At 44.7% G+C, this 23,504-nt stretch overlaps 1 protein-coding gene across 1 annotated transcript; it reads right to left on the minus strand.

Annotated features, from left to right (window-relative positions):
* Positions 1-8: 8 nt before the first annotated feature.
* Positions 9-23,168, minus strand: axl (AXL receptor tyrosine kinase). The gene is made up of 20 exons (XM_010749910.3): positions 22,550-23,168; positions 19,554-19,764; positions 19,200-19,300; positions 18,929-19,111; positions 16,291-16,371; positions 16,071-16,186; positions 14,459-14,654; positions 9,835-9,974; positions 9,604-9,748; positions 9,416-9,433; positions 8,498-8,627; positions 8,115-8,206; positions 6,238-6,333; positions 5,875-5,952; positions 5,376-5,468; positions 4,957-5,078; positions 4,337-4,446; positions 3,936-4,095; positions 2,958-3,094; positions 9-2,497 (listed from the first exon to the last, which is right to left on the minus strand). Exons 1-20 carry the CDS (start codon positions 22,710-22,712, stop codon positions 2,038-2,040), a joined length of 2,832 nt encoding a protein of 943 aa, XP_010748212.1. The 5' UTR covers positions 22,713-23,168; the 3' UTR covers positions 9-2,037.
* Positions 23,169-23,504: the final 336 nt, after the last annotated feature.

Consider the following 23,504-nt stretch of genomic DNA (forward strand, 5'->3'; position numbering starts at 1 on the left):
GAAGCTCATTCATGACGAACACATTTATTTCTTATACAAAATACTGTAGGTACTGTATAAAAACTTGTTTACAAATCATGACAGTGACAATATAAAGGCAATTATAGTACAGTCTTCTCCCAATTCAACACACCGAGACACACACACATCTACTGTATGTAGATCTACATACAAATACTGGCTCTCTGAAGGCACTGAAGGTAAAGTTGTGAAATTCTTTCAGATTCAAAGCTGAACTTTTGCTGGAATCTGCTTGTAAGATCAGTTTTGTTTTTGTTTTTTCCAGATACGTACTGCTATAATACAAGAGGTGTATCTGCAGACCTCAGTCTCAGCATCATCCTCTGTGGTTCACAAACAATGTAAGACTATCACTGAGTATACAGTACCAAAGGTATTGCAAGAAATGTACACTTTATCTTAACAAGGAATTTCAGTAATGCTACAGGTATAAACTATCACTGTATATATAAGTACCTTTGATGCATACATCTGAGAAACACAGCGCCTCGTTCAAACAAATGTGTGTTGGAATATGGTCCATTTCCAATGACAAAACTATGTAGATATAAAAAAATAAGTGCATGCATGATGCAAAGTTTCAGCTGGTGAATTTTGTTGGAGCAGAAGTTGTTTCCATCGACTCCGCCGCCGGTTACAGACTTTTATTTACAGTGCTAAACCTCCAAGGAACAAAAATATCCCAGAATGAGCGAGTGGCAGGATGATGTAAGACGATGAGGTTAGTCATGTTTCCCAGCGTCCGGGTGTTTGCTCATTTTTACGGGAAAAAAAACACATCCACAGGCTTCGCTCTCTGCCTTCAAACATGAACATACATGTTGTTACACGTGGACTGATTTTTTTAAAGGATGGGATGACCGAGAATGTCCAGAAAGAAATGACAAAACACAAGAAAGCGTAAAAAAGATATACAAATTATAAACAAACATACATTGATATAAAAAAAACATTAGTGCAAAGTTGTAGAAAATACAAAAATCAGCATAAAAAAAATTAATGTGTAATAACACTGTGCTTAAGCCAAAAGCAAAGGTGAGGAGCTTATCCCGCCGTTTGCCTTGGGTAACTCCATCATGTCCGTACCTCCCCTCAGTCCTTCCACCTACATCTGATTATTTGTACCCTCTTGGTTTGACCAGTACCTCTGTCCCTGTTGAGCCTCAGCTTCCTGAGTTATGACAAAGATGTACATACAGGCGTCTCACCTCGTCGGTGAGGAAACAGCTCACGGTGCTTAATGCACAACTAGCAGTGTAAAACCGTTAGAGCGCTACATCAGGCTTTGATGAATGTGACGGAGGTTTCTCATTCAGAACAGATTCACACAAAAGTTGCCAGATTTGGTTATCTCCTTTAGTTACTATGACTGATTTCCTGTGGGCAGTGAAGAAGAGAAGGCAGAGAAACATCTGTCTGAAGCTCAAACTAACTGCAACTCTTATTGTCCTTCATACTCCATAAACCTTAGAGCAGCCCGTTGTCTTCACCTTCAGTGAAAGAGACACCGCCGCTCCCCAACGATCCTCCAAGTTCTGTTTGCTCCGAGTTGCACGGGAGCAGGGACGCACTCACTGTAAAGCTCCTGAGTTTGTTTGGTTGTAGATTCTGGCAGTGTGTGAAGCTGGTTTCACAGAGACGTTTGATTTTTTTTGTTTTGTTTTTAGCTTAATGCGTGAAGGAGATCACTCTGCTGTGTACAGGTAGTTGGTATTTTATTGCTATAGCGACTGGGAATGCATTTCTCTGATTGTGCTGCAGTGTTACTGCATTACTCACTTGGTAATGTGTTAATTTTAGAAGAGAGGGGCTTGACAAAGGAATAATCCTTCACTTCCTTGGAATGCCTTCGTCTGTGTGTGTATTTGTGCAAAATACGTTTGTAAGGGCACGTTAAGTTTCTTACAGTCAGTAGCAAGAGGCTGGATCTTGATCTTGGACTAGGGAGAAAGGATGGCACACTTTGGCAGTGATGAGTCTTGTCATTTTTTTTGTTTTTTTAAAAGAGTGAAGCCGTCATTGCCAGGGCAACTTCCTGGACCCTTCCCTGTCCTCCAGCAGCTCGACTGTTGGGGTGGGAGCTGGGGTGGGGTTGGGAGTGGAGTGGCAGGATGGTTGTAGAGGCAGCGTGGCTGTGGAGGACGACACCAGCATGTCCAGGCTCTCCAGGGAGTCGGAGAGGGCTCGGTTGGTCTCGTGCTGGGGACAGAGGACGTAGCGGTTCGGCTGGTGGACCTCCACTGTGGTCACAGAGTCCAGGCCCTTCAGGCAGAGAGGGGACGGCCCTCCGATGGGGTCTCGGCCACCGACGGCCCCGAGCTCCATGGGGGACTCGTCCATGTTGACGTACAAGATCTCATCTGGGTCCTGGGGATCCGGCAGATCCTCGAGGGCTTTTTCCAGCTCACAGCGCAGAGACTCAAATGATGGACGATCCTTTGGGCTCAGTAGCCAACACGAGAACATCAGGGAGTAGCTGGAGAGGAACAACAGATGTCAGGACATCATCATAATAGCATTTGAAAAATTACAAACAGCAAATCCATGAATATTTATCTGTGTTCAAATAGATTTTTTTTTAGTTTTTCAAGTTAATTTTTTTTATTATAACTAGAATTTTCTTTTAAATTCCTCTTACTAATTTCATTTCTGCCATTTTTATGTAACTACTTTATTATGTCATGATTCTCCAAAACCAAAAAACGCTACATGTTTCAAGGTTTTCCAGGGACAGTATTAAGGAATCATGGAACTTGTATCTTAATGTGTTACCTGAAAATCAACTGTTCAACAATTTAGGGTGAAGAAATTATAAAATTAGATTAATACCAGTATTAAAAAAAAAGGTACTCCGGTCAGGAGGCAAAATATTTTCAAGGAACTTGAGTGTGTGTGTGTTTTGTGAGGAATGTGCAGTAAAAGCAGCCGACACTCACATGCAGTCCAGACAGTCTGGAGGCTGTTTGAGACGGTTTCCTTGTCTCAAGTAATCATAAATCTCACTGTTCTCGACCCCGGGGTACGGAGTCTGGCCCCGCGTGGCGATCTCCCACATGGTGACTCCAAACGACCACTGAGAGACGGAGGAGAGGAGAGAGGGGAAGCGTTGAGGAGGTGTTACAGCTCAGTGTTATGAATCCGAACTAGTCAAACATTGGCTATGGAAAGAAACATGTTTGTCGAGGCTTTCTGGACATCCTACTTTATGCGCAACTTACTGAGGAATGTACTTCCTTTTAACACTTTCACATGTGCATGGAAACCCGGGCCCCTCGTACATGCACGCAGTGATATTATCAGCTGTTACAGACTAATATCCGTCACAGATGTTGGTCAGGATATGTACAGGCTGCTGATTTAGCTCCATACACATCTTCACATGGTGATTCATATATTTCTCATATATCATATTTTTAAGGAGGACTTCTTGTTTTTGCAACTTGTGACGACATCGACTGTCATTTCCCGGAGGCTTACCATAAAATTTACCATAACAGCTGCATGCCCAATTCTGGACTCTCCCTTTAACCTGTGGTAACTTTAAAGCAATAGTCAGCAAAGATCTGCTTTTTTTCTAAAAGATATGTATAAAAGGGAGGGTGGCTGTTAAAAGTTGTACAGGACATCCTTCCTTGGCAGAGAACTTTTCTAATAGATATCAGCGTTTTATCAAAACATCCAGAGAAACTTCTCAAACTCCTTCTGCAGCATGACTGACTTATCCACTGTCACACTACAATAGAGTACTTATACTTATAGTACTTGATGCTATCCCTCTGTTTGAAGGTTAAGGGTGCTATGAGATGTTTCAAGTCATGAAAGTATGATTGAAACCGTAAAGGTTAGAGGTAAATACCCACAGTGTGGTCCACAACAGGATTATTACTCAAAACGCAGAGAGTAGGTGAACTAACCACGTCACTCTTGGTGGTGTAGACGCGGTCAGCCAAGCTTTCGATGGCGATCCATTTGACAGGCATCTTCGAGATGCGGCCCTGCCTGTAGTAGTCTCCGTTGTAGATCTTCTTGGAGAGGCCGAAGTCGGCCACGCATACGTTCATGTTCTCATTCAGCCTGAGGCAGAGAGACCAAATGTTACGGCGGAAAAAGTACATTCATCCAAGTGCAGTAAAATGCAGAGATTTACAGGTTCATGTTATTCTTTTTTGAACACAGTCTCTCTGCCTCTACTTTTAGATCTTTGTAAGATCTCCTTTAGCTAATGCACGCAGGCTGAAAATAGAAATAGAAAGAGTAAGCGTGAACGCATACAGGAACCGAGAGAGTAAAAAGTGGAAGAGGACATTGTGCTTACATGCAGTTGCGAGCAGCGAGGTCTCTGTGGATGAAGTTCTTGCTGCTGAGGTACTCCATTCCTCGGGCAATGTCAGTCATGAACTTGACCAGCATTTGAGATGGGAGGTACTGCAGGACAAAAAGGTTGTAGTCACACATCCACCACAGCTGACTCTTATTTTCTGCACAGCAGGGGGCACTATAGTCTCTCTCTTTAAGGACATGTGAACTGAATGCTCCCTACTCCAGATACTAACAACCTCCTCCTGTGGGAAGAATAGGGTTCAACACCACTGTGTTTTTGAATGTTTCAACATTCTCCAGGAATCTTGTTTTGATTAGACTTGTGTTTCTCAACTCGGGCTCTTGAGGGACTTACTGCGTATAGCACTTCTCGATTCCAAAAAAACACCTCATGCATTAATAAGTGAAAGTGCAGATGACAAAAGATGATCTCAGAGCGAACGTGCTGCCAAGAAGGTGTGGACATTCACGTGAACTTCTAACCCAACCAATTAGGCTGTGAAATGTGGGACTGTGTGCGTGCAATATGCATGACTGCCTGCGTGCACACGTGTGTGTGTGTGTGTGTGTGTGTGTTGCTGACTCTGTACTTTTATTGTTTGTAACCAGGCTTACCACAGGACAGTCTCCCAGCCGCGAGTACAGCAGATAGCTGTGCAGGTCTCCATGTTTCATATAGGGCAGGATGACCACGGGGGAGGGGTAGCCTTCACTCTCAACAGTCTGCAGACACACACCTGTAAAAACATCACAGGTTAGTGTAATGCACAGGCTGCATGCATGCTCTGTGCACACGCAGCACAGATAATGAACTGAGGCAGTATTTTAAAGGGTCAGTTCACACAAAATCACAAAGAAATAAAGATGTTTTCTCACTTTTTACTGGTGTTTAATCTTCATCTTAATACCTCAGCTACGGTTTAATATGTGCATGTTTTGAGATATTCATCTCATGCATTCCTGTTTAATTGTTTTAATCTGAAATGTGTTCACCTCCACCGTTTCCTGTGCAAGGAAACCAGCGAGCAACTCACCGAGAAGCCTCATGACATTGGCGTGGTCAAACTCTTTCATGCAGGCAGCCTCGCGAAGAAAATCTTCCATCTCTGAGCGGGTACAGATGGCAACTAGAGAGAGGACAGTACACAGGTGAGAGCGTGTGGTTTTGTGTAACTCCCATGGTAAGAAATACACTTTCAGAGCGTGTTTTGGTTTCAAACTGGCAGAAATCTCCACGTAACAGGGTGACGCTGTTTTTACTGCATAAAAATTCATCTTTCCCCTCCGAAAACTGGAGTTTTTATACAAGTGTCTTTACTTTGGCTCCACAGTTTTATGTGGGGTCAACTTTTCCTTCTGCCAATATTTTCTACAAGCTGCGTCTTTGTCTGTTTTCTGATCAAAAACTGAATTTCTCCCCCCCCCAACACTTGTTAACTTCTGACCCAGAAGGCCATCTATCAAACGGCCCGTGTTCCCAAAGATGAAGGGAGTCATTGTGATGACTGCAGAGGACTTTTGCTGTCTACTTACTCTTCATAGTCTTGACAGCAACTTTGAGAACTGACTCCTCCTGAGTGAGCAGGCCTTCCATCACAGAGCCAAACTCTCCTGAAGGAAGACATGAAAACACAAAGTTCAGATGCAGTTTTATTGAACGTTACAGACTACTGGACTATGAGGTTATCACACTATACGCAGGGTCAAAACATATTAGTGTCAGGCAGAAATGATGGGAGATAAGTGGAAAGCAAGCGTTGGTGCCAATGGTAGATAAGCCCCGACTGTGTTGTACCAGCGTTTGCAAATGTTTTCCAAGCACTTGCTGTACTGATTGTACATTTTAACTCCAGGCCATCCTGGAAACAAGACTGCTACAAACAAAACAAAGCGTACCTTCTCCCAGAGTCTTCCCCAGGGTCAGTTTATGTCTGTCCACCATTACGTCTTGGAGCTTCTGCTTCAGCTCGTCGCTGATGCCCAGGCTGTTCACTGGAGGAGGAAAAAATAAGGAATTTTAAAAAGGTGTTTGGTGCCCAAAGCACTTTAATGAACAACACAGAAAAAGAGAGGAAAAACAGCCGCGGATTGTAAAACCACAATGCACAACACCGAGCCAAAAACAAAGTGCTAATAAACACTGCCAGCTTGAATAGCAATGAAAATAAGACTGTAACTCAACCGATCCTGTCTGACTTGTAAAAGTCACTAAAATAAAACGTTCATTAAAGCTTTTGATTTTTATTCTTTTTGTTACTTTGTATTAATGGGATAAATTATATAATAGAAACAAAAAAACTATTTGACATGGGGTGAGGACTCAGAGGATTTAAGCCGGTTGAAATATTTCTGACTTCCTTTCCTTTCTTTGGCCAGCTGGCTGTCACTGATCTGTGTAGTGGCGAGCAGACACTCTGCTACAGATGTCAGCTCTGTTTGCACATCTGGGCCAGCGTATGACAAGGCAACGACATGCTCAGATATTCCCCCTACAGCTGCTGCTACGCTATCAATCTGCCACGCGTCGGACAACAATGTGCTCAGTCCACAGGCATGTTGCAACACATGCTGCCGTGACCAACTATCAGCCAGTGCATGCAAAATAACTGGAGCCCAAGGGGTCGACTGTCCTAAGCCAAAATTTCTGGTCAACATCGTCAGCGTAAATCTCTCCGATCTATCCCTCTCCTTTATTCCCAGTGCGCTCCCCCCCCCCCATTCATTCAGAGCACACATTATCTCGACATCTTTTTCTCTTGGCGAGTCTCATTTTACTCACTGAATAAGTTTTTTTTTTTGTTGTTGCTTTTTTCTCGACAGTTTTGTCTTTCCCCTCGGCCTCTTTGTGGCTGTGGCAAGCTGAGACTTGTGTGTATGAGGTGTACACAAATATTGGGCCATTCACCGGGGACAATGTCAGGACTTGAATGTGATCCAGCTGCGTGAAATTTGAGTCCGCGTGCTGTGTTTACTGCTGCGTATCTCGGTCTGTAATCATGGGGACCGCTGCTTTACCACCACTGCTTCACCTGGACGAGATTTTAAACTCCACTCTCTTACTCCCCAAAGGTGAACTGACCTCTTGACTCCAGTCGGGCAACTCCTCATCAGTTCTTACAAGCTGTTTGAAATCTGATTCATAACAGGGGTACGTCAAGTCACTTTCTCCCTGAGGTAATTATATCCTTTTCCTCTCTTCCGCCTCTCCAATGGGCTGTTACCTTGATTTCACCTCCCCTATCTCACCTCCTTCTCCTGAAATGTAGGCGAGCCGAGTGTAATTCTGCTGTTCACGGCTGACTGTGCAGGGCATAGCTTCATGAATGGATTAACTGCACATCAAACCAATCTGACTGTGCAAAGATAAAGCATAGTATCATGTAGCATAAGGGGCACAATGTTGTTGTGGTGTGTGTCAGCTGACTGAACATCCCAGGGCTGTTTTTACAGCTGCAGGAAATGAATTAACCCTTAACTGCTCCTGATCCTTCTTTTAATCAACCAAATAAACCATCTCTGTGTTGTAATGTGGAGGACTGAACTGCCGTTGTGTTTAATTATAGTCAGTGATTTCTTTCTGTGGAACTGTTGGACCCAGGCCAATGCATGAGGCATGATGCTATTATGTTTTTTTGTATCACTACCTTTCCTGGGGACAGAGGCAGGTTAGGGCACGCTGGGAGAAGTATCTCTTACTGCTGAAGGGACAGTCAGGTGCAAGTATAAAGTGTTGTCTTTCTTAATAACATGCAGGGGCAGAGAGAGGAACTCACATGTGGCTTCCGTGGTCCTGCGGCTGTAGGTGCGGCGAGCGCGATACCTGACCACCAGCTCTCCGCTCTCCATCATGGGTTCGAACGCCTCTCTGTGAATCCATAAAAAAAAACATCATATGAAACAAAGCAAAACACAATAAGAGGTTCACTCCAGCAGATGTGTGAACACAGCTGAAAACATGGCGCTGCTCCATCTTTCTTAAGACAGATCGTTAGTCTTTCAAAACAGATGTCTAGCGCTCTGTCCAAATTCTCCAGAATGCATGCAAGAGTGAGGCAACTAGGTCAACAAACTGAAAAATACTGAAGCTTTTTTGGTTTGGCACAGTTAACCGAGTCCCTCCCTTCCACCCACAAAGGAGCAGGAACAGTCTACGCACCCAAAGCGTGTCTCCTTGCGCCGCAGCTTGGCCACGTAAACAGCCATGAGCACAGCTATGGACACAGCGCCGGCGATGGCCATCACCACATACCACCAGTGCCAGGAAAAGGCCGGGGGCGAGGACGGACCTGAGGGAGGGGTGTGGACAGAGACGGAGGAGGGTTTAGTCACATGGGTCTTTGAAAAGTGAAGTAAGAATTTAGGATTAAGGAGGTCAGATAACCTTTTGCTGCTTTATGTGGCGCCACAATTTCAAATCGTCTCTTTATTCCATTGTTTTTATGTACAAACGTTGTAAACAAAGTTCATATTCTGACACAAAGAAAACAATGAACCTCCGTCCTGCTCTCTGTATTTGTCGAGCTAAATCTAAACATTTCTTCCCTTCCTGAAAATATGCCATTTTCAGAACACCGAGTTCTTGTTGTTTCATCTCGCACACTGAAATTTACTCACAGCTACACCCGCAAGTTACTGCCATTCACCCGCAACCTCCACCCACTGTTTTCGACTTTTCCTCCCCCAACTTTCCCTGCCTCTTTTTTTTTTATCTGCCATTCTTGTTGTTTGAATTGTCTGTCTGGTCTATTAGACTAAGCAAACAGAGATGCTGCACTGTTCCTGCCTGTTATAAATATTTATGATGCGTCTCCCCATTCATCTCACATCCTTCTTCCTCTTTTCCGTCTCTCAGAGAAGATCCTCTCTTCTCTTTTTTCTATTCCTTCCTTCTTCTTTTACACAGGAAGGGACTCTCGGGGCTCGTGGAGGAACCCGGTGACAAGAGAATAAGAGAAGTCGTGTGGTGGAAAAAAACACCATGAGCTCACTTCCACTGCGAGTGTGTCATTAAGTGGCACTCTGAGAGGTCACAGTGAAGATGTATTTGTGTCTTCGATAGCTGATTATTACTCACCTCTGAATTCTTCCATTTCTGTAAAAGTGAAAAAGAAAAAGCAGAACTTATGTCAACACTGACTTTCAGGAGAAAAATGACATATTTTGCTATGAATGCAGAACTTACTCAGCTCAGATATACATTTCGATACGTGTGTTTAAGTGGATGCAGTGTGTTGTTTTTATATTTTCATTAGTAGAACTCACCAGGGGTAATAAGCGTCAGAGTCTGCGTCGGGGTCCAGGGTCCTTGCCCCGCCCCTGTGTAGGCACACACTCGAAAAGACACATTGGACAGGGGGACGGACAGATTGATTGACAGCTCACTGTCCAATCCAGTATCCACAACAAACTGCCAACAAAAACAGGGGGGGACACCGTCAGTAAGAAGCAGATAGAAGAAAGAAGGCGAGGTCAAGTTTGTGTTTGTGTCCTGACCTGCTGTGCGGCGGGTGTGCTGTACTCCACCATGTAGCCCTGCAGCTCTCCGTTCAGCTTTCCCGTGGGCCCCTCCCACGTCATCAGCACCTCCGTCCCGTTTAGCACCGCCGTCACGTTAACAGGTGGATTTTCTGGCACTAAAAAAAACACAGAACCAGAAGTTGGAGGCGTTTCACTTCTCACACAGTCTCACCTGATTTTACAGATTTAGATTAGATGTAAGCTCGGGGTGTGGCGGTGACTGTATAGGCCCCGGTGGACCGGAGTCAGTGGGCTGGGGGTGTGTTGTTTTGACAGCCTGGAGCTTCTGGGGTGTGGATAACAGCTGGAGGGAAGATGTCAGAGAATGTGAAGCATTCAGCTTTATCAGGAGCGAAAAGGCACCTCCGTCATGCTTCCCCCTCCTGTTCTCTCCATCCCCGTTCCTGCTTTTATTCTCTCGTCTGCCATTTTCTTTTCTGGCTCTCTGAAGCAGAGAGTAAAAAAAAAAAAAAAAGGCTGCTGGCAGCAGAAATACCCAGTGGGGAGAGAAAACCTCGCTGAACAACATGCTGGAAATAGTGTCAGGAATTTGTGTATGTGTGTGTGTGTGATTGATTCTGTAGAGCAAAGAAATCCAAGAACCTCTCCGAAGGAGACGACGGCGTTTATTTCCTTTGTCTCTCTTTGTCTTTGCTTCTCACTCTCTCCTACAGACACACAAACTAGCTGGACACCCACACTAACACACACACACACACACACACACACACACACACACACACAAGTCAGTGTGAGTTTGGGAAACATGGCCCAGCCTATGGATGATGTTATCAGGAAGCGTTTGGCGGATGATTGTTTCCACATGCGGTCCCTGTTCTGCCTGCCAGCGGCAACAAAAACAACCTCCAAGTCAAGTTTGTTCCAGCAGTTCGTCTCCACCTATGATCCGTCATCCGTCGGCCTCTCTCTCTCTCTCTCTCTGCCTCCTTTTTCAGCCTCTTTGTTGCCTACTCGCTCCCTTCCCCTCTCTCCCCGTCTTCCATCCAGCACGATTCCACCTTTTTCTTTCCAAGTTTTCTTCTCCCTCATTGCCCTTTCTGTGGTAATGCCTCTCTCTCTTTCTCTTTTTGTCATGGAGCTATGAGTTCAAGAACAGAAATGTTAATTGTTTGACATAAAACAAAACAAAAAAAAAACACAGCTTCACTTGAACAAACTCCAGTTACAAAATGTGGGAAGTTTTAAAAGGAGATGTGTGCCTGTGCCGTTTTCTAAAATGCAGAAATCACAGAGAAATGTCTCGTGTTGTTCTCAGGCTTGGCAAGAGGCTGAGAAACAAACACTCTGGAGGCGCAATTAGTTCACAGCAGCAGACATCTGCATCGATGGCAGACTACCGTTTCACATCCTGCTTGTGTGCCGCTATCGAAGACACGGAGTCAGGCTGTTTCTCTTCTTTCTGTAAGCTTCATCTCATCCTCTCGGCCTGGTTAGTCTCCGTGTAGGTCAACACGTGGATGGAAATAGGTCATCCTCAAGCCAAAGATTGACTCATAACCCTGGGATCTGGAGCCTGGTCTCCATAAAGGAAAACAAACTCCACACAGGAAACATTATTCCCAGATCAGCTGGAGCTCAAATGTTAGTGTCATCAGAAACGTTGATTTTTTTTTAAGGACATCTGTCTCACTTCGGCTTTTATGGCGGGAACAGACGTCGTAGTAAATGGGAGTCATTTAACTCTTGTAGTTGTATTTTTGCTGGCTGTGTGTAGTGTGTGTTTTGTGCCACATCATCATGACTCACTTCCATCGGGACGGTGAGTTTTAGTGTCTCTTAACTCTGGATTAATTCTGGCGTCGCTTTCGGGGTACAGACAGATGTGACGTAACAAAAGTGTCGAGGGGATCAGAAGTCCTTTAGCTGCCTATTAAAATATGTAATGCTCATTTTTTTTTGGAAAACGTGATTCTGGAGTTACAAATAGATACATAAAACATAATCTCATTGCAGCTTTAGGATTAGGAGGGTGACACGGGTCGCCTTGCTTCCCGTCCCTCCCCCCTCCTCTGTTCTCTCATCCTCCAGGGAAAATAGTGGGCTTTGGGAAAATAGCAGAAAGAGTGTTTTCTCAAAGCACCCCCCCCTTCCCTCGTTTCCCTGCTCTTCTATCCATTCCTTGCCTGGTCTCACCATTAACCTAATTTTTTCTGTTTTTTTCCCACAGTGCCTAGCTGTGTGCTGTGGAAAGAGAAATCACAGGTCACCTGAGGTCAAAAAAAGAGGGGGGGGATGAGAGATGGAGGAGTGAAGTTAAAAGACTGGACTGCAAAAAAATTTGTTCATCTTGTTTGAAATTCCTCACTGGTGTTCTGGTTGTTCCAGCGAGGGAAACTGTAGCACAGATAGATATGATAGATATGGGAATAAAAATAGCTGGCGAGGAGAAGAGTCTGTAATAAAAGTGAAAAGCTTTAAGGGGGAGACGGAGAAGCAGCGAATGTGATGATGTGATGTGCCAGAATGACACATGTAAGAGATAGTGCAAGCACATATCTGTACGATTTATAAATGGGAAACAAATGGGAGCAGAAAGAAGCTCCAGGAAAGGAAGATTTAAGGCTCGGAAACAAAACCGTATGGGAGTCGGTGAAATCTGTGCAGAACTCTTTATAATAAACAAAAAGCAGCAGAGAAATGTGTGGAAAACAGGCTGAGCTGTGTGCCTTTATCTTCTCACTGCCTTTGACCTGAACTATCTTTCTGTCTTTGACTCATAAGGAACAAGTGCACAGAGAGAGAGCCTCAGGAGCTGGAAATGAAACGATATTGTCCAAAGGGAAATAAAACAGGATCTTTCCACTAAAACAAAACAAAGATTTGTCATAATAAAGAAGTGAAACTTGAAGATCCTGACTCGAGCCAGCATATCTCAGAACCACTTTTTTTAGTCCTTCTCCATTACAGTGGCATTTTCACGGCGTGCTACTTCTCCCTTTTTTCTACTTATGAGAAATGTTGAAGTGTTTTTTTTTTAAATTATAAGCAACTTCCATTATGGAAAGCCCCCATCATCCCTCCAGAGGCATATCTCTCCTCTTAGTATACGCTATTTCCACTCCTATTCATCCAGGGATAGAGACAGCATGAGCTGGCATGGAAAATCCCACCTCAGTTTAAAATGAAACACACAGGCAGCCTAGCGTTACAGTCTGGACCGATCCTAACAGAAGCCTTTCAGGAGAGTTTAACTTCCACCCTCCCTCCTTTTCTCCCGTCTCCACCTACTCCCTGCGCCTTCAATACGAGTCAGCCTTCTACCTCAAGAGTTTACATTTGAAACTGCTTGTAGAAGGTACAGTGACTCGTGTCTGGCATTCTTCATAAACACAGAGTATGGGTGAAGGGGCACATGAAGGGATATTATGACTAACAGTGCACTGTAACCTGATTCTCTGACTCCTTGTTGTCGTACAGTATGTTTCCAATAAATCTTGACTCACTTGGAATTAAGCTGAGAAGCGGGTTGACGGATTTGAAACAGCAGCGAGTTCGTTTCACCTAAAAACCCTAAAACAAAAATGTGTCTTAGGGCAAAACTACTTTCAAGGAAACAATTAAAAAGCATCGCTTCAGGCGTTTCACCTCCGTTCATTAAGCTGTCAAATGGTCGTGAGGAATGTGACCACTGTACCCCAGGAGACCGACGATAGCTCATGGCATTATTAGAAAGCAATCAAACAAACAGCGACCTGCACTGGCTGCCTGTAGCCGCCAGAATTAAACACAAAGCTCTGACGCTAGCCTACAAAACCACCTCAGGATCTGCCCCTGCCTATCTCAGCGTCTTACTAAAGGCTCACGTCCCGACCAGGGCGTTACGCTCCGCTCATACAAACCGTCTAGTTGTACCCTCGCCTCTCGCAAAGCGAGGTCACTCTAAACTCTTCTCTGTGGTCGTCCCCAAATGGTGGAATGACCTACCAACAGCTACTAGAACAGCAACATCCCTTTCTACCTTTAAAAAACTTACAAGACTAACAAAACTAACAACTATTCTGTGTCCTTTACACCTTTCTCAGCTTAGGTCCTCCTCTGTAAGTCGCTTTGGATAAAAGCGTCTGCTAAATGCAATGTAATGTAATGTAATGTAAAAACAAACAGCCCAACACTCACAGCTGTACTAAAAAAATGAAATATGTAGTCGAGTTAATAATTAGGCTGACACACTAACACAGCTTTGAAATGCAAGTTATTAAACGCAGCATTCAGACTATATGACATGTGACATGAATATGACTTCCCCTTTAAGCGATCGAGACTTTGACAACACTCGAGGCTACACTAGGTCCCTGATAAATCCAACTCTGGAGAAAATAGAGCTACATTCAAAAAGGTTTTTATATGCAATATAGATAAGTAGAGATAAAATACAAGCGTATCCACCATGTCTGTTACTGTGTAGGATCTGTCCAGTGGGTTATTGTACACAGCAGGAGTGGGAGGAGACTTGGACTTCAACCAGTAGCCTGATAACACAGCCTTGACCTTGCCTCACTTCATAGGAGGTGCCCACCCCCTCACACATACGAGACATCCAGGCTGAAAACAAACATCTCAAACACTCGGAAAGGCTCACCTCCTTCTTTGGTGCGGAGCTCCAGCCAGGGCGACCAGTCAGACGGCCCCTGGCTGCTGTGACAGGCCACCCTGACGGCATAGAGGCTGTGGGGCTCCAGGTCCCCGATGAGGTGCGTGGCTGGTGGGATGTTCACATTCTGGTTGTGTATCATCTGGTCCGGGCCCGCTGTGTAGGACTCTCCAGAATGTTTGGCCTGGAACATTCAGATAACAAACTTTTGTTGCAGATTTCTGATGCTTTGCTTTATGGCACAAACAACAAGAGGATGCTGTTCTTTCAGTACAAACAGATGGCGTGTAATAAAATAACTTTATGGAGAATTCACTTCAAAAATGATTCATAAAAGACGCCTGGGCTGTCTGTGCTGTGAGTCTGTGCATACAGTGGTGGGGGGGTGGTCAGTAAGTGTTAATTGCCAAAAAAAAAAAAAGGTGTAAAATCAGTTTTATTGCCCTTTTTGAACAAGCTCAGTGAGGTGCAATGAAAGCAGAACCCATCAGCTAAAAAAAATCACAGGCAGAAACCTGCTGCCTCTGCAAACTCTTTGTGGTAAACACTTTTTTTAAAGAGGAAAGAAATCTTCACTGCAGCAATCTTTTAAAAAAACCACATTAAAGTTGCCGATCTGCACCATTGTTCTCAGCTGCGTTGCTCATTATCGAGCAGCTCCTGCGGGCTACAGGCTGCACTTCACACGGTTTGGGGGTTTTACAGTAAGAGCTGGAAAGTTATAACCTAAATGAGAAGCCACACAAACAGATCGACAATGATATGATTTTCCCTCATGGCATGAGGAATATGAAGCTCTATGAATGAGGAGTGAGTGAGAGTCATTACGGATTCGATGAATCACCGTCCGGCCTGTAAACAACTGTGTTTAATCTGCCTGTACAGCTCAGCCCTGAGTCACAGTTAAGCCTGCATTCCCGTCGTATGGCTCAGAGCCTCGATACCTGCTGTCAATGCCTTTTCCTGTTTTCTTTAACTCCCTCTGTTTTTCTTTTCTTTGTTTTTTTATAGGTCTTTTTTTTTTGGAGCAATATATTTCTGCTCTCTGCACATTTTTTTTTTACGTTTCTCTCTCTCGCCGCACAATGAACCGTTAAATTCAGATTTTTGCCCCGTTCTGCTGAAGCTGGCCCCTCGCCTTGTTCCCCTGTGAGGGTGAGGGGAAGGGGGGCAAGAAGAGAAAGAGGTACGAGGGGCAGCTTTATTAGAACCAGACGTTTATGGGTGGTGCTGCGCTCTCTGGGAGAAAATGTTCCTCCTCTCATCTATGTGCTGTAATGGCCACAGAGCAAAGTAGTGGCAGAGAGAGACACACTGACAGAAGTAGAGAGAGAGGAGGGAGTGGTGCTACATAAGATTAGTCCAGGAGGCCACTTTCCCAGAGTGAAACCTGAGCCACTAGTACGTGAATAAAGCAGGGAGGGGTAGAGGATGAGTTAAGAGAAGAAAAGCAAGCTCTCTTTTCTCTAAAATTAGGCTCGCGAAAAGGTGAGGCGGTGATTGTGCCACAAATAGAGCGAGAGTGACGTGTTTGTTTAACACGCAGGTTAAACAGTTGCAGCGGCTCGTCGTGGTATTCTCCGTTTACATGTCGTCTCACCTGAACAGAGCAACGGATTATCGGGTAGTCGCCTCCAAAACCGGGCTGCCATGACACACGGAGACTGGTCTGGGTGATCTCCACAGCTTTCAGATTCTGAGGCTGGGATGGCAGAACTAAATAAAAATAAAAAAGATATAAATACAAAGAATTATCAATTTTAAACAAGAAACGTATCTGCAAACTGAATCAAGAGGGCTGAAATGTCAGTGATACCTACCAGTGATGGTACCAGATCCAGAGGTGGCCACGCCTTTGTCGTTAACGGCCTCACAAGAAAAGGTGCTGGTCCTGTTCAAACCTGGACGGAAAAATAAAAAACGACATGCACGTGTGAAGTGGGAACACTCAGGGTCTTTTGAAGGCGAAGAATCCTTGCTCAGCATGCTGAGTTGCACATTATGCTGATGTGAGAAACAGTGTGAGAGTTCAAACCAAAGTGAGAACAGTGTGAGAGTAATTGTTTCCATAAGGTAACTCTATCTCTCTGTCAACAGTCTTATTATATTAGTCTTTGGGCTTCAGTATGTGGTTGTTGATGGGAAAGTACATTTGGAGAGTCGCTAGTGTAGCACAGATTTTTATGAAGTAAAATAAAAAAAGTCTGGCAGGAATGATGCAAACTCGCCTTGCATCAATCTGTGTCGAGCATCATTTCATCTGAACTATTCCAGCAGCAGTCATGGCCTTTTAAAGGGAAAAACTTTGCAACCCCTCCATCACCTTCTCATCTTGTTACAACCGGTGCCAGTAAATCTGACTTATCTCTCTGAAACGTTTGATTACAGCACAATATATATCGCTTTTTAGTGTTTGAACTGGCTGCGAAATTTAACTAATTATTATATTTTTAGCAGATTTTTTTTAACAGACAGACAGACACAGAATAATATGTAGACCCTTAATTCATACATTTCTTTTTTTTTTTAACAGTTTCAAGTTTCACTTCAAGAGGCCGGGGCTCCTCTGAAGGGAGTGAAACACTGTGACACATTGAGCAGAGAATGAGTCCTCTCACAAAGTGACTCACAGCATGCTCACACACTTGAATCATTCCACAACACAACACACACACACACAGAAACATGTGACAAGTCAAGTTTTATCACGGTTATCTAACACCCTAACATTGTCAATCAGCCACAAACTGAGACTCGCACAGAATCACACAGTGTGTCGCTCTGCGCCGACGGCACCATGCCTCCATTGTGTCGGGGCCGGAAAAAGAACAGGGGGTACGATCCTCTCTGGGTGAAGTGAGGGATTGTAAGAGAGAGGGAAAAGGCAGGGAGGGGGTGAGGGATGACCACTGACTGTGTGTGGGTGAATGAACTGCTCATCAGGCCATCTCAGAAAAAAAAAAATTGCGCCACTAGGCGTTCTGTCTCTTTCCTTCCTCATCAGAAAAACCGCAACACAACATCCCCAGATCAGCTGAAAAAGTCACTAGGAAGAGCTCCTGAGCTCACGAGCACGTATTGACCAATAATGTGAACGTCAGCTGGGATGAGTGCTTCCTTTTTTTGTTTCGGCTGACACGTACAGTGTCTCTCTTTTTTATAGTTTTGTTTTGGTGCTGCAGCACATTGGATTTAAGGCTTGTTTCAGTGTTTATTAAGTTAATAATAGCTATATTATTTAGTCGTTTGTGTCAGAACAACAATCCAAAATGCAATTTACAAAGATATAAAGACGGGAAAGTATCAAATCAAAGTTGAAACCAGTTACACATAATGAAACTCTGACAGTGGACATTCATCGTTAAGATCAAGGTTCGAGATTTTAAATAAGTCAACACAGTGGGACAGAAACAAAACAGTTAACCCTTGACCTGAGTTAAATACAAGTGAATATTGTACTCGTGCGATCACTGAAAAAACAAAAAGCTCAGCAAGATAAAATGGCTGCGGTGCAGGCTTGGCAGAACGTCACCTGGGAAGATGCCAAACCTCTGCTGATGTCTGTCGGTTCCAGACATTCAGACAGTCATTGTCTGTATAATGGACGTGAAATCAAATATTAAACTCGGTTATTATTAGGACTTGCTTTCTGTCGTCAGAACTGGTGTGAGCTTTGGTTCTCTCACTGTCGGATGCAGATGGAAACTACCTCAAACCTGAAAAGCTACAGGGACACGTGTTGCCCCTGATCCCTCAAACGATGGAATGTACTTCATGCCGTTTCTCTTTATGGGCCTATTGAAGGATTATTTGTGTTTGCCTTGGTTTGGACTTGAAGTCTGCCAGAGCAGCTGTCCATTCCAGGAGCGTGAGTGTAGGTTACCGTCAAACGGATCCCGGTCAGCACTAGCCAGCCTGCTATGATGAGTCAAACCAGATCCTTAAAACCGACCGCTGTCGGCTGCTCCTCCCTCCTTCTGTCTGACTCAGCTCGCTCTGCCCGTTCCTACTACTGGACTTAACACGGGCCAGCTATCTGGTAAGCAGCTGTGGTTTGCATTCAAGCAGCAACAGTAACTGATCCACTCTCTCTTTTATCTCCCTATGTCCTTTGCCCCATCCATTTTCCTGCCCCCAACAGTCCCTCTTGTACTTGCTGCTCTGCCTTTATCCATCAACCACACGACCACAAGGCCCGTCTTCAATGAATCCACTGGCACCGAGCCAGCCAGCCCGCTCTCTCTCTCCGGGGCAGGCGGTTATTTGGTGGTTTTGTTTTGGCCATGGAGGGGGGGATCTGGGAGTCTTTGAAACTGAAGAAGATAGTTGCTGTGTAGCTTTTGAAGCAGTGCATTATAATCAGTATACGGAGATTAAATTAAACTTAACCAATGATTTTTAAACCGTCTTTAAGAACTTTGTAACTTGGGTCAACAAGCTGGGAGTGACAGATGATACCTGTGAGGTTGAGCGTGGAGGGTGACAGGGCCACTGGGTCCGTCAGGGTGTTGAGGGGAGCGCCATCCTGCAGCCAGATGACCTTGACAGGCTCTGGAGGTCCGTGGGCCACGCAACTCAGACTCAGGGATATGTTGGCCACTACAGACATGTGCTGAGGCTCCACAGAGAAATGAGGAAGGCCTGAGAAAACAATAAGCTGAATCAGACTCTTGACTCAGAGGATTCATGCTTGTTATCGTTTATCGCAGGGAGCTGAAGATGAACTCACCCTCCAGCTGAATGCTCCCCTCCTCGGACAACGTCTGGCCACTTTCCGTCTTGACAGCACATCGATAGGATCCCATGTCAGGGAGTTGGACTTTCTCAATACTGTTTTGTGTATAAATAATGAATAAAATTAAGATCATGCACAGACCCAGATTACTTTTCTAATAAACTTTGCTATCCAATCATATCGGGATTATTCCGTTAGTGCTCCACGGTGGCTGGAAGTCAACGTGCTGATGTAATCCAGCAGCAGTACTGGTTACGCTGGGTAAAAGGATAAAGCGGGGGAACAGGAAATACACACAGTGCATGCATTTTTTGTCCAGGTGTGGTAACAGGGAATACTGCTTCCTACCTGAGCGTGCTAATCACCGTCCAACTGTTGCTGCCAGTGTGGACCTGGAACTGGTTGGTGTCTGCGTACTGAAGAGGCACACTCTCTCGCAGCCAGAGCACATCTGGGAGGTCTTCTTCCTCACCCCCTTTACCTTTCAGGGTGCACTGCATTGTAACAGGTCTGCCCAGCGAAGAGATGACTGTAGTGGGACTCCGCTCAAACTCCAAATCTTTGATTAAAGAGACGGAAGAAGCAGGATTAGGGTTTAGTTTTCATTCAAAACCCCAAAGATGTTCAATTTATAGACAGACAGAAAGCAGCATATCTTAATATTTCAGAAGGTAGGAGCAGCTTAAATAGCTTAATGATTGAATCAACTGATCTTCTTTAAAGTGTGTGCACATCCATTTATTATTCTAGCCATTGCCGAGCTATGATTACATCAGGTGAACCCAGTTTATCCAGCAGCACACTAGCTTTTCAGTGAGTCCACTCCTTTATCTTGTGTCCTTCATTGACAGAGGGGCTGACCTGAGAAAGACAGAGCTGATACTGGGGACAAAAGCTCCTTGTTAAGAGGGACGGCTGCTCCGACAGTGTCGCGGCACAGAGAGCTCAACACAAGCGCTAAAAATATTCAGAGTTTCTCTCAAACGCCCATGATAAGCCTGCAGGTCATCGGCCAAAGATGTCTGTGATTCTGTTAAACATCCAAGAAATGACGCTGATGATGCAGACATTCAAGACATTCAACAGCAATGAGAGGTATGCATGCTGTTCAAAAGATAAAGGAATAATCAGAGCCTTGAAATTCATTATAATTTGTCAAGAACACATGCATATGATGAACACAGGACCCTCCTACAGGAGAGTATCAAATAAAAATGCTAAGCATTCACAGAGCAGACCACAGTGAGGCATCCTCCTCCTCCTTTTCTCGATAAAATAATAGGAAAATGTGCAAAGGACGAGAATAAATCACGCTTCTTTCACCGAGCGCAAAAGATTTTCTCAAGCTTGTCAACCCGCCCTCCTAGTCTATTTCATGGCCAACCTTCAAACCTTTGACCCCCTTCACTGTGACCCCACAGGACTTCACTGCATCTCACGTCACATAAAACACACACACAACTCAGCGACTGAAGACAAACCACCAAACAAATGTAACACACACTTTGGCAGCCACTCATTTTACTCATAAGCAGAACCTGAATCTGTTAACGTGCCCGCAATCCACACACACACACACACACACATGCATCCGAGCGTTCAAAAAGCTTGTTCGGGGAGTGTGCAATAAATGAAGAGGCCTGCTGGGTCTCTGCTTCACCGCCTCTCTGTCTCCGTGTGCTTTTTGGCGTTCAAAGTCATTCCTCCCTTTATTTTTAAGCTTGGCTGAGCACTTTCATGAATCTGCGGAGCCCTGACTTTCAGCCCTACTTTCATTCTCTGTCTCTTGGTGCTGTATTCAAATAATAATAAGCTTGTAAACCTTTTATGAGAATGCAGAGGTAGACAAGAGAGAGTAGGCCATGGTTAAACTGTGTGTGTGTGTGTGTGTGTGTGTGTGTGTGGCCTGTCTCCAGTGATTCATTTGGGCTTAACTACTCCATCTCCTCCCTTTTGTCCCCCTGAATTCCCTCGAGGTCCCACACTTTTTTTTTTCTTTTCCATCATCTCTCCTCTACTCCTACTCGCTCGCTCATAGAAAATGCTCAGATGTTAAATGTCAGTGGACATGCACATACCAAAAATACCCGACACAGTCCGAGCATTTATCCTCCTCTCACTCCCTCCTTTATCTTTCTGGCTTTTTAACGCAGCTCCCTCCATTCACTGCCGCGCCTTTGCCCTTTTCTCATCTAGCCCCCTTTTCATGCCATTCTTTGGATTCATCGCTACACATTTTGCCACCTCCCCTCCCGACTCTTTCCCCTCCACTCCTGCCCCCTTTACCCCATCCATCATTTCACTGCATGAGTCTGAGTCAGACCGGCACTGACTCACAAACCAAAGCATCCACCCCCCCCCCTCCTCTCCTGAACCCCTCCTAATTCCTCGCTTGCCACAGCCATCCGACATCCAAATAGGAACTGAGACATCGGGAAAAATTCTCTTTGAAAACAACAGTCTGAACTTATAAATCACGGCGCTGTCTAGTAATCTCTGTCTCTACATCTGCTGAGGGCAGAGTGTGCAGCTCCCAGAGAGACACCGTGACCATAATGGTCAAAACACATGAGCTGACAGGTGGAGGCCCCTGTAGGGACTCCATGTTTTCATCCTCTGGTAGCTGATGGATTACAAACTTTTAACAACAAAGCTGAATGTTAGAACAGATAAGGACTTTTTGAATGATGTTTGGCACGGACTCCAGCACTTGTAAAATGACCTGGTATGTAGACAGTTGTCTAAAAGGAGCCAACAGTCTGGTTTCTACCTTTCCACCAGAGAAAAACTGAAGATTTCTCTCTGCAGAGTAAAATATTCTGATTCTCCCACTTCCCTGCAGGATTTTATTTTAAGCCTTTGCCCTTTTCCCTGCCTGGAAAACTTCCTGAAAGTTTTTAGAAATGCCATGGCTTTTGTGGGAATCTCAGTCTGGATACCTGGTTTGGATGAGTACACACCTGAGCTCAAAAACATGATCCTCCCACAATCCACCTTTGATGCCAGAGGAGCAAAACAGCTCTCCATAATAACAAACCTCCACCTTTGACAGCAGGTCAAAGGTGGAGGATCAGCAGAATCAGCAGAATAAAACACTGAGTGTTCAGCCTCTTTGTTTTCTTTGATCACCTTCTTATGCGTAATAGATTCCTTCATGTGAGCCAGATGTTGAACACACTCGCAGCTGTGGTTACACTCGCCACCCCACAGCAAATTATTTAATGAGGTAGAAGCCAAAGACTGGCTGGGCTAATTGCTCGTTACGATGTTTTTCCCCCCGCACTGAAGCTGACAAACAACAGTGAGACTGAATGAAAAACTGCTTAGTGTGGATCAAACCTTACCTGTCAGCGTGTCGGCGGCTGCTGCCCTCCAAACTGTAAAAGTGACGAGGACGATCAAATAGGACCATCTGGACCAGCTCATGGCTTTTCTTGAGAGGAGATCACCTCTGAGAATACGCTTCTGAAGAAGGGGAGTCATCTTGGAAACATCACCGGACTCCATCACCGCATCTCAGCAGCTCAAAGATCCAAAGTTGTTGCGCTGAAAAAAGTTGAAAAGTGATTATCCACAAATGGGACCGAAGCAAACCGGATCCCGTCGTTTCAGTTCCTCTTTTAATGAGACAGACAGTTTTTTTTTTTAGAGAGAGAGAGCTGCTGTAAAGTCTTGTTGCTTCTCCCCCTCCTGCTGTTGTTTTGGTTGATCCCAATGCGAAGTAGTGTCCACCAAACTTCTAGTTACCCAAAAAAAAAAGCGCTGCGTAAAAGGCGCACCGAGTCTTTCAGATTAAGTTGTTCAGTCTATTTCCAGCAACCGATGGAGTATTTTTAAACCAGTGCTCCCTGCAGTCTTTCGTCCAAATCTCTCTCAGCCCACCGGTTCCCTCAGACTCACTCAAACATTCCCCTGGCTCTTTCCTCGTCCCTCTCTCCCCCCTTCAAACAGGATTCAAATTCCTCAACTCAAGTTCTTTCCACCCTCCTCCTCCTCCTCCTCCTCCTCCTCCTCCCGAGTCTCCCTCCTTTTCTCTGAGGATGTGAGAAACCCTGCGGCATGCTGATTGTTTCAACACAATCTCCCCCATTCGCTTTTCTTTTTTAATTACACGCGGATCCCTAAAGGTTTTAAATAGCCGCAGTAAATTACAAGTTTCCCCCGCTTGAAACAAAGTTTATGTGTCGGTCTGTGGCAAACACAGACCCGTGCACCGTGGATCAGATGAATAAACGAGACACAGTGAGATAGAAAAGCTGTCACCATTGTCTGTTTCCATCTATTGTGCTCTGCTTATTT

Source organism: Larimichthys crocea, chromosome VII (assembly GCF_000972845.2).
Source record: "Larimichthys crocea isolate SSNF chromosome VII, L_crocea_2.0, whole genome shotgun sequence".
Classification (NCBI taxonomy): Eukaryota; Metazoa; Chordata; class Actinopteri; family Sciaenidae; genus Larimichthys; species Larimichthys crocea.